This window comes from Protopterus annectens, chromosome 4.part1, assembly GCF_019279795.1.
Source record: "Protopterus annectens isolate FY-2018-M chromosome 4.part1, PAN1.0, whole genome shotgun sequence".
Classification (NCBI taxonomy): domain Eukaryota; kingdom Metazoa; phylum Chordata; order Ceratodontiformes; family Protopteridae; genus Protopterus; species Protopterus annectens.
In genome coordinates, this window is record NC_056734.1 from 622,236,798 (window position 1) to 622,250,417 (window position 13,620).

Here is a 13,620-nt window from a genome sequence, read left to right on the forward strand (position 1 = left end):
TTTTCCTTACCTGCTGCTGTTCTGCCATTACTTTGAAAGGGATTTGTAGGCATTCCTCCTGGGGTAACAGAGGCAGACATGAAAGGATTCGTGTTTGCAGCTACTACCAAATAAAGGGAAAAAAAAAGTCTGTATTAATTGCAACTAAGTCATAAAATAAAGTGATGCAGTCATAGTACAATTGATAGCAAAGCCTGATGGCTACAAACATCAAGACATTCAATCTTCCTATGACTAAATTAGAACTGGAAATTCTGACTACCTTACTGCACGTAGTTTGCATGACTGACCATACATTTACCCCTAAATCTTTCTTGTCCCCTTCCACATTACTTTTGCCTCCATACCTTCTAGCAATCAGACTGCCTTTAGTGGGTACTGAACCTGTTTATTCCTAGGGGAGAGGAGGGTCCCTAAAATCTCCAAGGGAAGACAGCCAAAAAGTGGAAGCCATTTTCCAGGCAGGTGTGAATGTTCTATGTACCCTATCCATCCATGCTGCTTTGGCTGGCCTACAGTAATAAAGAACACTTACATTCCAGCGGCCTAAGGGTCTGGCTTCATCCCCATCCCCGACTGGGGCCATATGAAATTAAAGGTGGACCCCAATTATCCCCTGGCTAAAGTATTAACTTATGCACTCAATCCCATAACCACATCATTCTCTAAGGTGAGGCTCAGTTGCATTCCTATAGAATTTATCATCACCCCCTGGCAGCTGATGAGTGCACTTAGAGTGGAGTGAGGAAGAACAAGGGATGCTGTGGTTAGAAAGAGAAGGAAGAAGCTTACTGACCTGTTTACAGTGATATGCATAAACCATAAAAGAGTGTGTGTGTGTGTGTGTGTGTGTGTGTGTGTGTGTGTGTGTGTGTGATGGGAGGGTTGAGAAAAGATTTCCAGTAAAATAGAAAAATATTAGGGCAGATGCATGCACATTTAGGAAGCTCCTTCTTAAACTTCCTTTAGGAGAGATGATCAGCAACTCGAGGGCATGGGACTCTGATAGAAGTGGTGTGGATTGTGAAAAGACAGGGGGATTCCTTTAGCAGATGGCTGAAGTGCACTCCAGAATTTATTTCAGTTGCAAAGCTTAGTAGTAAAACTGTTGTTGGGAGAAGTAATGAGCTTTTCTCACTGCTTTGCTCTCATACATTCTTTTTAATTATTTTATCAAGGGGTGAGGCTAAAACACACTGGTAGCCTACTTAGCCAAGTCTTTTCTTTCCTTTAATTTAGACATTAGCTAGGGAAATGGCCAGAAGCCATTTATGACAGTTTACAACATACTGCTCTCTTTAAATGTGTTTTGTAGACTGATAAAGTCAGTGAGAAAAAGATTTATGACCCATAAAACAATGAAGATTGGGCTCTAACAAGGACTGAGGAGGACTGCGGTCACTGTCTTAAGAAAATCTTGAAAATGGCAATTTTTTGACTTTTGCTAGTCCAGATTAGTTATGATACAGTGCATGAAGACTCTCATTTTGTCTGTGGATTAGGATATAACCTGAAAGAGGCAAGGTACTACTTTAATGGCAAGTCCTTACCAATTCCAAGATGAGCTGTGTACCTGTAAGATGATTCTCTCATATGCCTCCTTTATAAGTATGGATCTGGGTGAAGTACAGTACTTTACCAAGTTTTTTGCCTTACTGGTGAATGAATGCAGGTGACACCAACTAGTTCCCTGGTATTATTCCTCACTGTACCTCATTAAGAATCCAGATGGCCCAAAAGGGGTGGTCACCAGCATGTCCTGCAGACAAACAAATTATTAAATCGGAGTCAAATTAAGTAACCATTACTGTATTCTCCGTGTCTGCTTTTCCTATACTAATAACTGCTGCAAGACTGTTCGATTTTCACTACCAAGCAGATGAAGTACAGCAAAGACTTCAAAAGCTTGGTGTACTGCCCAACTTGAAGCATATAAACCCTAAAAGAATTACTCTTCTCCCAGCTACAATAAATGAATGTGCTTAATATTGCACTTTTGAGTACTGCTTGCAAAAACTAAAGACAGATAACACAGAATTGCACGTTTTCAATAAATCATGACATTTCTTGTTGGTAAAATGTTCTAAAGTAATTAATCAATACTCATCTACATGATAACCAGATTTAGGGTGTGTGTGTGTTGACTTTCGGCTTTTCCCAGTTAGGGGTCGCCACAGAGGAACTCCGGTCCGCTCATGATTGGCAGTGGATTTTTATGATGCCGAGTTGCCAGCCCGACGCCCAACCTTCAACGAAGGCTTGCCCATTCATGCTCGCACCTACCTGCATGTCTTTAATGTCACTCGACTGTGGGGAGGACATGCACACTCCACACAGGAGGCGCTCCAGCCGAGAATCGGACGGGAGAACCTCTTGCTGTGAGGCGACAACTCTAACCTCTGCACCACCGCGGCGATAACCAGATTTAGGGTGAGACAGCAAAATAGGAAGCTTGCTGCATTCTTGTTATGCTGGTGTAATGAATACAACAAACATGTCTTATAACACAACATTTTTTAGAATACAGCTTAGATGGAGACAAAGAATACAGCTTAGATGCAGACAATGTCAAGCATATTATTAAGATAACTGAAAGATTAGTTATGGAAATGTGGAAGTTTTCTAAGTAGTAGGAAATTAAGGCACAGTTGTGTCCCACTTACCATAACTGTAGCTGTTTGAGTAAGACCAGTGTTGCAGAACTGATTCTTGGGTCATCCTGACATACAGAAACCCATGACTAGCCTGATTTCCAGAGTCTTTATATCATCCCTAACCGATGGACATCTGAAGACTGACTTATGGACGTTGTGGTATAAGAAGAGCATCTGTTGGCAGTGAAGGAGCAGTCTGATGTCTGAGGACAGCACAACCTCCACAGATGTCAACATTTTAAGTGGGGGGGGGGTGCATAACAGACAGAGAAGTGATGATGGAGAGATTGTGTAAAATCTTACCATATCAGTAGATCTCCCTCTCTTCACTGTTGCAGTATTCCTTACAGTAGGGATCCCCTGCCAACAGCAGCCCAACATCTGGTCAGTACACCAAAGCCTTAGGTTGTAATAGGGACATCATACGTCACTCATATGCTCACCACACTCGGAGTAGGGCATAAAGGTGATGTACAGACATACCATACTCAGAACTGAAGCACCCCAGGAGGAACAGTGATCCAAGGGGAAAGGAGAAACATGTGCAACCAGGAGGAGAAAGAAAACGGGGGGGGGGGGTTAGGGAGCGAATACTGTAACAATGAAGAGAAGGTCATCTACTGTTATGCTAAGATTTTGCACAACTGTACTATGTCCCTCCATATCTTTGTTGTAGCATTCCTTACAGATAGGAAAGTACAAAAGCTAAGGAAGGAAGCTTGGAAGAGGAAGGCCCAGCACAGCCGTCAATAAAACCATGCAGGATAGCCCTGGCAAATCTTGCTCTAGCCCTAGAAACAACATCCAACTTGTAGTGCTTGGTAAAAGTAGGCACAGAAGTCCAAGTAGCTACCTCAAGAATAAAATTAGTATCCAAACCTTTGAAAAAAAAAAACTCCAGAAGAAGCCACGACACTGGTAGAATGAGATTTAACAGAAGTAAGGCTTTTCCCATGAAAGGAGTAACAAAAGGAAAAGGCCTTTGATATCCAAGATGAAAGAGTTTGCTTAGAAACAGCCAAACCTAAATATCTAAGATGAAAGGAAACAAAAAGCTGCTCAGATTTAAGAATGGCTTTTGTATTATCCAAATAATACTTCAGTTGTCTATGCAAATTCAAAGTGTGAAATACCATCTCACTAGCAATCTGTGGAGAAGGGGAAAAAAGTGGGCAAATGAATAGACTGATTAAGAGACAGTTCATTAACCACCTTGGGCATAAAAGAAGGATTAATATGAAAAGACATCCTGTCCTTGCAAAAAAAACAGAAAAGGAAGAACAGCCATAAGGGCCTGAGGCTCAGACACCCACATAGCGGAGGTAACGGCCAAAAGAAGAACAGTCTTCCAAGAGAAATGCTGTAAGGAAGCTGAAGCTGCAGGCTCAAAAGGAGCCCAAGTCAATTTTTCTAGGATAAAATTAAGGTCCCAGGAAGGAGGATTGGGCAAAACAAACACTGCTCGTGAAGGGAGGGCAGTGTCTCCCACAATACCATTTCCCCTTTCTGGATGGCATGAAATAAACAACCACAAGTAAAAGAAAAGAAGAAAAACTCCAAATGGGGCACTTACTGAAAAAAAGCTTGGCAACCAGCAGATGAAAGAGTGTGAAAATGACATTCGGACTGGTGTCAAAGAAGTTCAGAGGCTGGTTAGTCTGTATGTCAGCTTTATGCCCCACGCTGAGCATGGGAAGCATACGTGTTACATATGACATTCCTACTACAACCTAAGTCTTTGGTATACTGGCCAGACGTCAGGCTACCCATAGCAGAGGATCCCTAGTGAAAGCAATACTGCAACAGTGATGCGGAAGGACATTAACTGGTCAGCAGATAATGGGGCTGGAGGGTGAGGATGTCTACCTGCAACACTGATCTACTCAAGCATCAACAATTATGGTAAGTAGGATGCAACTGTACTATGCTCTTTGTAGTCAATGCTGCAGTACTGATTTCTGAGAGGACTCCAAAAGGTACAAGTTATGTGGTGGGTCATTTGTATGAGCTTATGAAATAAGTGTTTGCAAAATATGGCAAAAGCGAAACCTGCTTTAGCATTGGAGACATTGCCTAGGTTATTTTGTACTGTAAATTTTGCACTGAGGTCCATGTGGCTGCCTCTAGGATGGTCTGGATGGGAACTCCTTTGAGAAAGCTCTGGTAGTTGCCCTATGTCTGGTAGAGTGGGCATTAACATGACCAGGTAAATTTTTTTCTTGGTGGGAATAATAAAATTTAATGCAGTAAGCTAGCCCTTGGAGTCAGGCTTTTTGCCCTCTGTGAAAGTCACCAACAATTGCTCTGCTCTATTAAGGATTTTTTGTCCTGTCTAGGTAGTAACTGATTTGCTCTGTGCACATCCAAGGAGTGAAGGACCTGCCCTGCCCTGTTTTGTGGACTTCAGTATAAGACTGGTTGATAGACAGGCTAGTTTAAAGCAAGTAATTTTACTACATTAGACATAAATGATGGGTTTGTTTTGAGGGTGAACCTATCTCTGTGGAATACAGTGAAAGGTTCTTTACACAGGACGGCTTGTAGCTCAGACTCTCCTAGATGATGTTACAGCTAAAAGGAATGTGGTCTTCTATGTAAGCATCTTTACAGAGGCAATGGCAGCAGATTCAAAGGGAGGCAAAGGCTAGTTTTTCTAAAACATAATTTTGATCCCATGCTAGAATGGGGATGCTTCTGGGTGGTCTGAAGTGAATCACCCCTTTTAGAAAAAGTTTCATGTGGGGGTGTGAGAAGATAGGTGAAGCGCTGTGCAGGCAAGCTGATAGCGCAGATGCATGTACCTTAATACTAGAATAGGAAAGTCCTAGTGTAGAGACCTGACAGGCACTGCAAGACTGAGCTGATGTCTGCTTAAGCAGGGTTGGTGTCACTGTTATGACAGCAAGCGGAAAATCTTTTCCATTCTGCCAGGAATGATTTCCTGGTATTGGGCATCTTGCTTCCCTTTAAAATGGAGAGCACTTTATTAGGACAGGAAGCCGTCTTGGGTGTCAAAACCTAATCCTCCTTGTGGTTAACCTGAGGGTGGCTAGGTAGGGGTGGTAAACAGACCCCGTAACTTGGCTGAGAGCTCTATCTCCTGTGGTAGGGTGCAGAATCTGCCATAGCTGAGAGTCAGGTGGAAGGAGAGCCATTGCTGTGGCCAGAAGGGGGCCAACTAGGATCATGCTAGAGCTGTCCCCACCCTGATTTTTGTCAGTACCCTGGGGATCAGGGATAAAAGCGGGAAAGCACACAGGAATCAGACTGTCAATGTCTGTTGTATTCTGAAGCAGAACTTCTATAGTTGCTTGCTGTGGAGACAGGCAAACAGGTCTATCGAGGGGATACCCACTATATAGTCAGATCCAAGATGGCCTCTCTTCAGCATCAACTTGTTGGGGTCCAGAATATCCCTACTTAGGGAATCTGCTAGGGTATTGCTCTGGCCTGGAATTTAATTCATTCACTCCAGTGGAGCTTAGGAAGTTTGCACTGTAACTTCCAATGGCAAAGCCTAAGCTTTTTGACAGAATCAAATTTTGTCCTCATTTTCCAAACTAATGTTCATATTTCTGGAACCGCAGGGTTTAAGAAAGAAGTATAAATGGCAAGCGCTTCAGCACACACTATTTTTATGGTGGTAGTATTCTTTAAGTTCTAGGTCTTAAACTGAATTTTATGTCACAGTATATGCAGTAACTATTAGATTTGTTATATTCGGCACACACTATTTTTATAGTGGTAGCATTCTTTAAGTTTTAGGTCTTAAACTGAATTTTATAAGTCACAGTAAGCTCAGTAACTATTAGATTTGTAATATTTTGTAAACAACTTAAAATACCTCATCACCCACTCAAGTTACACACCTGTCAGCAGCATTTTATTTTATTTATTTATTTTTATTTATCATTTGTTAACCGGGAAAGTCCGACTTGGAACGAAGCCAATTTTCAGCGGAGGCCCGGGGAGAAAGGCTCCAGATGCATGTCTTTATAATGTGGGAGGAAACCGGAGCACCCCAAGGAAACCTACACGAACGCAGGGAGGACATGCAGACTCCACACAGAAGGCACCCCAGCCGAGAATCGAACTGGAGAACCTCTTGCTGTGAGGTGACAACGCTACCGCTGCACCACTGCGCCATCCAAATAAATAACATAAATAAATAAATAATTGAGCCAGCATTCAAATTTTTCTGGAAAGGTCGCACAGGGGGAAAAGACATGGTCCCCCCTTGTTTATGTAACGCATAACTGTAGTGTTGTCTATCCAGATTTTTAGTGTCCCTGGGATTAATTTTTGTTGAAAGGCTGTTATGGTCAGTTAGACTGCTAGTAACTCCTTTATATTTACATGCAACTTTATCTCCTGTGGGGGCCAAATGCCCTGTACCTTCAGGGGACCTAAACAGTCTCCTCAAGCTATGTCTGAGCTGCCTTGTCTGGTTCTGACAACGTGAATTTGTTCCTGCGTTCCTTTGTATGGTGCTCTTCCACCACAAGAGATCCTTTGTCAAGCATGGAGAGAGGGGCAGTAGGGTTTTCAGGGGTCAGGAGTGTTGTTCCCAGATATTTTTTTAAAAACCACTGAAGTTTCCTCATGTGTAACTTTGTGAATGGGATCATGAGAATGCATGTTGCCATTTACCCCAGTATCCTCTGGAATTCTTTTGTACAGATGATCTGCTTTGGAAGCAGACCAGTCAGGTAGCCTGCCAAGAAATCAATCATCACTTGTGGGAGGAAGTTTTTTCTGTTGAACCGAGTTTATGAGGGCTCCCAGAAACAGAATCTTTGTTTGAGGAACAATACAAAATTTTTGAAAATTTAGGGCGAGACCCAACTTCTGAAAACAGTCCACAGTGATCTGTAAGCTGTCCAGGGTCTCTAAAGTGGGTCTTACATGAATGAGACAGTCATCTAAGTATGGATAAGTATGGGTACACACAAGGTGACCAACAGTCCCAGTTTTTCCAGGACAGTCCCGGTTTGGAAGTCTCTGTCCTGGAATCCCAAACACTGTCTTTGGGACACAGAAATGTCCCAGTTTTGACCGCTCAGTCTGAATGGTGACCTGGCTTCCTGTGGTAGCCAGTCCCACTGCTTTCCCATCCTGAGCAGCTCTGGGAACTTTGCGATTTGTTTGGTATGTCATTGAGTATGGGGTAAGGTCGGATGCCTTCACCCTGGCAGGAGACTTCCATGCTCTGCCTCCATTCGTTAGTCACTCCCTCCAGGACTTCTGTCTGGGGGTGCTTTGCCTAACCCCACTCACTCAGGTAGGAGCTTTCTAGGCCCCACACCCATCTGCCCAGTGCACCTTTACTGACTTCTGTCAGGGCCGACCCCTCCAGGCCTCCCCTTCAACCTGGCCAAGAGACCTTCCCCAGCTGCGCCCCCCCGCCCATGTCAGGGGACTCTGCCACCTTCATGTCTCCTGCAGACTGCCAAATCATGCCGGATCGCTCATGCCCTCGGACCTTCTCAGGGGAGTGTCGCTCTGGTCCTGTCCGCCGCTCAGGAACTCCCCTCAGCTGCTGAGGGGCAGATCCAGTCTCATGAAGGCTTCAGAGGCCCCCTGCTTTCCCATCCAGAGCAGCTCTGGGGACTTTGTGATCTTTCAAGGATGCCATTGGTTATAGGGTGAAGTTGGATGCCTTCACCCCGGCAGGAGCTCTCCAGACCCCTCTGCCATTTGCCCTGGTGCTTCCTCAAGGACTCCCATCATGGGGGAGCTCTGCCTAATCCTTTTCACCCAGGTAGGAGCTCTCCAGACCCTGCTGCTGTCTGCCAGTTGCTCCCTTAAAAACTTCCATTGTGGGGATCTCTGCCTGACGTGGGAGGAAACTGGAGCACCCAGAGGAAACCCACATGAATGCAGGGAGGACATGCAAACTCCACACACAAGGCACCCCAGCTGAGAATTGAACTGGAGAACCCCTTGCTGTGAGGCGACCACGTTAGTGCTGCACCACTGTGCCATCACATTATGTTCTGAAGACCACGAGGCAACATTGCAAGATTAATGTTGGACTACTAGATACGTTCCTTGGGAAATACCAGTGCAATCTAGTCTGCTATTTACAGGATCATAGCAGATTATTAGGCTAATGGCCCTGGTGCCCTAACAAGCCTAGCCAAGAGTTTATCCCAAAAAAGAAACCTCAATCAGCACCTGTCAGTCCAGTCAATGAGGGGCACACATGGAACTTCTCAGAAAAAGTTGTGGCTTCCCATCCACTCATCAAGGATGCACTTGAAGAGGGTCATTGACATACTTTGTTTGATGTGTATGGGGAGTTTATTCCAGAGACAGGGCAGCCTCTGGGAGACAAACCTGTCTCTCTAGCAGGTTTTGTTAATGTTACATATTAGATTTAGGCCTTCCGATTGGGTAATGTGCAATGAGTTAGACTTATGGATATGGAGCATCCCTAGTAAAATAGGGTCTGAGATTGCCTTGTAGGCAAGACACAGATCACCTCTGAACAATCTGTATGATACCGAGTAGAGTGATGGTAATTTGAACCTGTCCACATAGGATAGGTGTTGGGAGGCCATGGATTTTCTTTCTGAGGTATTTTTGTGGCATTTCCAGTTGGTGCAGGTGTTTGCAGAGGTACATACCAAAAGGGGCATTGTACTCAATTATTGGCCTAATGAGGGTGGAGTACAGAGAGGTAATGGCCTCTTTTCTGGATGCAATCCCTTAACTTATGAGATGAACTAAGTAAAAGGCTTTTCTACAGGACGGTCAAATGTGAGGTTGTTGTCAACCTGTGTACCCAGGTCTCTCACCACAGGCTGTGTGCTCAGGGGGTTGCCATTGATGTGGTAATCAGTAGGGGCCGTGTTTTTGCCGAATGGTACAATACATTTTTTTGCATTTAACTTAAGGCCATGACTTTGGCACCAGTCATTTGCTGCTGAGACCCTCTTATAGTATATTAACATCATCTGGCGAATCAATGATAGCACCCGACTTACAGTCATCCAGAAAACTGGTCAGCCACAGGCCATTTGTCTTTGCCTGGACCTCTGAGAAGTACATGCCAAACAGTAGGGTTCCCAGGAAAGATCCCCGAGATCAGAGATGGAGGCACCTATTTTGACCTTGTGGGTCCTATCAGTCAGCCAGTTGGCCACCCACCTGATCCGATAGAGACGTATGGCAAGTTATTAGCTTTTTGATGATGTCCAAGTAGGGGGGGTTGTGTCAAAGGCTTTGGCCAAGCCACGGTAAGCACAGTGCCTTGGTGACAGTCTCAAAAAAGTCAACCAGGTTCAACAGGCAAGGTTTGCCCTTGAATCCGAACTGGGTGGGGTCAAGTACTTGGAAATTGCTTGTGTCCTTGTTTATGAGATTCATAATAATATAATCCATGGCCTTACAGATCAGACTTGTCAAGCTAATGGTGTGATAGTTTCCAGGGTCAGTAGTGGCACCACCTTTGTGCAAAGGGATGACAATGGCAGTTCTCCACTCTGCTGACATGAAGCCTGTACTTAGGCTACGCTTGAATAGGGTGCTCAAAGATGAGGCTAGATCTTGCTGGAGATGGTGCAAAATACAGCCTGGGATACTATCAGGTCCCATGGAAGCTGTGTTCTTTGCATTGGATAGGGCCTTTAACACTTTACCTACAGAGATGTTAGGTGCAGGACAAGTACCGGGGATGTCAAACGGGCCTTGGGGGGGGGGGGGCAGGGGGGGGGGTGAAGATTACGCTGAACCTATCTGCTAGCAGGTTGGCTAGGCTAAGTCAACAGGACCAGTGTAAGTGGTACCGTTATGAACTATTTCTGAACAAACCTGGGCTTTGCATGGAGGTTCCTGACGTAACGGAAAAAGGCTTTGTGGTTAGCCTTTGTTTCAGAGGCTATTTTTGATTCATAACTGGCTTTGGAGATTTTGACTAGTGGTCCAATTTGCTTGCTGAGGCTGAGGAGAGAGTTTTTCCAATTGGGAATTTGTGCGCTTTTACCCTTGGACAACAGTTTCTTCCTTTTGTTGTAAAGCCTGTTGATAGAGAATGTCCAACAGATAGGTTTCCTGCAGCCTTACACATATCTTGTGTGCAGAGTCAGCAATTTGTAACCAAGTAACAGGACTATTTATTTACTGGTCAAGGTTACACAGCTGTACCTGATTACAATCTTCTGTTGTCAGGAAATTATAGAGACCATACCCACTTCCAACTAGATACTTACTTGCTAAAGTTAACTATAGTTAAAGATGCGTAAGTATACTTGGCATGACTTGGCATCTCTTGGTTATCAAGACACTGGTTATAGCCTAGTGTTTGTTATAGAACCTGTTATTTTGTATTCAGTTTCATACATGACGGCTTATCACTGAATGTCCTTCCTCCGATGCAGGAAAGTAGACAGAATGGCTACCCCTATGCAAATCAACCATTACTGTAATGCTGTGTTAACACAATATGTTCTTCATGTTTCAAAACTTGTTGGCACTTAAGATTAAACAGCCACATTGCGAAGTTCTTAGCAAATCTGCAAAAACTCCTTAAATATAAAGGCAAAAGATGTGGGTGAACAGGTGTGCCAAGGTTATAAATTCAAAACAAACATCAGTAATCTGAGAACACAGACTAAAACCTGGGCCTCTACATGCTTCTTGTTAGATTGCTCTGTTTCTCTTCTCATTGAGCAATCTACCTGAAGGGTGTGAAAGGCATCTGCAACATGTTTGAGAAATTTCATGCTCTTTGTGAACAATACCAGTCTACAGTCTGTCATTCTTGTTTTGACAGTGAACTCTCACCACCTGCTTACTCTATTTTCAGGCAGAAAAGGCTATTTGTCAATTCAACAAATAGTTCATAATATAAAAAAGAAAGACATTTAATACAGTATTTGGTACAAAACACATGCCATCTCAATGGAATCCTCAACGTTTGAGGGTACACCACCTTTGACTAAAGAGTCTCAAACAAAATAGTCAAATGGTACTTAGAATCTGTTCCCCCATAAATCATATTGATAATCAATCGGGACTAATTCCCGAACTGATATTTGCATTCATAAATCACCTGCCCCCAGCCTTTTGTGCAGAGGACCCAGGTGGAAACCAAGCATGTCGCCAGACTGAGAGAACAAAAGCCCTCTAAAATGTTGGATTTACTAGTTGTATTTCAGATATCATATTTCCATAAAAAAAAAAAAAAAAACATAACAGCCAGAGTACCATAGTTCATAGGTTCATAGATTAGTACTAGGCTAACTGCCCTTGCGGGCCATTTTCAGCCTGCCAATTACCCCATGTGAGAATCAAACCCAGCAACTTATGTTTGTAAGGTAAACACCTTAACCATTATGCCAACCTCCCGAACCATTCCTGTGTCAAATTCTGATAAACATGAGGTTGTTCCAGGAGTTTTCTGTACTTGCAACTATATTTATGCCTTTTCCACATTCCTTGTCTTCTCATTCGATCCTTCCCCTTATATTCTTTCTTTTGTTTTTTGACATTCATTTACTGCCTGATTTTTGTCTACTTCTGCTTTGGTTTCCATTTCCACTTGAAACCAATATGCTTCTGATAAACTAAGCAGGGAAGTCATCTTAGACTTGTTCTTGTCATGTTTCAAAACTTTCACTATGTTTGAATTTGATGAGGTCAGCAGATATGGATGCAGTCCTATAACTGCAGATCTATACAAAATTTTGAGGAGGCCCATCCCTCTTTCAGGACAAGGAATATATAATCTTGGTATACACTGATTTTTATATATCATCTGGTAAGCATGAAACATTTTTCTAGTATTCCTGTCCAAATGATCCAGTACCTTTTTAGGCCAGGTAATCACCCAAAACTAAGTTAGAACAGGAAGAGTAAATTGGTTTACATCTTCGACTTTGTTCCTAGATGTCAGGCCTGTTTTCAATATTTATTTATTTGCATTTGTTACCGGTTAATGTCCAACTGGGTTGAAAGCCCATTTTCAGTGGAGACCCGGGGAGAAAAGCTCCGCAAGTAAAACAAAGTAATAAAATGACTTACAACTTACAAATACATAACAAAGTTACACAAAATAAATAAGAAGCAGGAAGTTAAACAAGGTAAATACAACAAAGAAAAAAATACAAAGTTACAAAAAACTAGTTAAATAAAAAACTAACATAACTGTGCACTGAAACACAAGTATGGTAGATGGAATACAGTAAGTGTAATACTAGCCAGAGCAATAGCTGGAAAAAAGGAACCCTGCACCTGGAGTAAATTAAAGATTGGTAGTGACAGACAAATGATAGCAATAAAATTAAATTAAATTAAATTTATGGAGTGGTATGATGTATGAGATTTTCCAAGGGGGCACAGCTCTCAGAGATGGAATGATCAATTAGTATGGAAACAGGGTAGCAGACAGCTGAAACAGCTAGTTTTAACAATTCATCTGGAAGAAGATCAGCAGAAGGAGATGAGGGTTTAAGTTTGATGAAAAGCATTTTGATAGAGCTAGTTTGGACAGTTAGGAATGTGAAAGGGTTTGGGGAATTATTGGGATTAGGTATGGTTAGAGGTTTGATTTGCTTATATTGTAATAGGGATTCAATAGAGTTGATGAAATGAGAGTTGAATTGTGTGACAAGGCTATCTGTAGTATTACAGGTAGGGGGGGGTTACCAGGTTTCAGGAGGTGATTAATGCTTTGCCAGAATTTTTGGGGGTTATGTATGTATTCTTGTTGGGATTTGAGGAAGGACTTTTTATCAAGAATACTCTGTTTCTTGGCTAGGTTTCGAAGTTGTTCGTATGCTAGGAGGTCAGAAATATTATTAAGTGGTAGGTGGACCAGGCTTTGTCACGTTGTTAGCAGGGTGCACATTTAGATTTGCTGCAATTTTTTTCTAAAGGGAGCCATACTGTCAAAAATATTTTAAAAGGCATTATTGACGTATTGGGCTGCTAAGTCAAGTTGGAGAGTTTTTAGGAGTTTCCT

At 42.9% G+C, this 13,620-nt stretch overlaps 1 protein-coding gene across 11 annotated transcripts in view; it reads right to left on the reverse strand.

Moving 5' to 3' along the window:
• Nucleotides 1–13,620, reverse strand: part of AGFG1 (ArfGAP with FG repeats 1) — a 1,878,478-nt gene that overhangs the window by 202,575 nt on the left and 1,662,283 nt on the right. For 10 of the 11 annotated variants that reach the window (XM_044070432.1, XM_044070430.1, XM_044070441.1 and 7 more), the window contains one exon: nt 11–103. In XM_044070432.1, coding sequence (XP_043926367.1) covers nt 11–103 — 93 coding nt within the window. The remainder of the gene's footprint in view (nt 1–10; nt 104–13,620) is intronic. The other variant, XM_044070431.1, reaches the window with a different exon arrangement.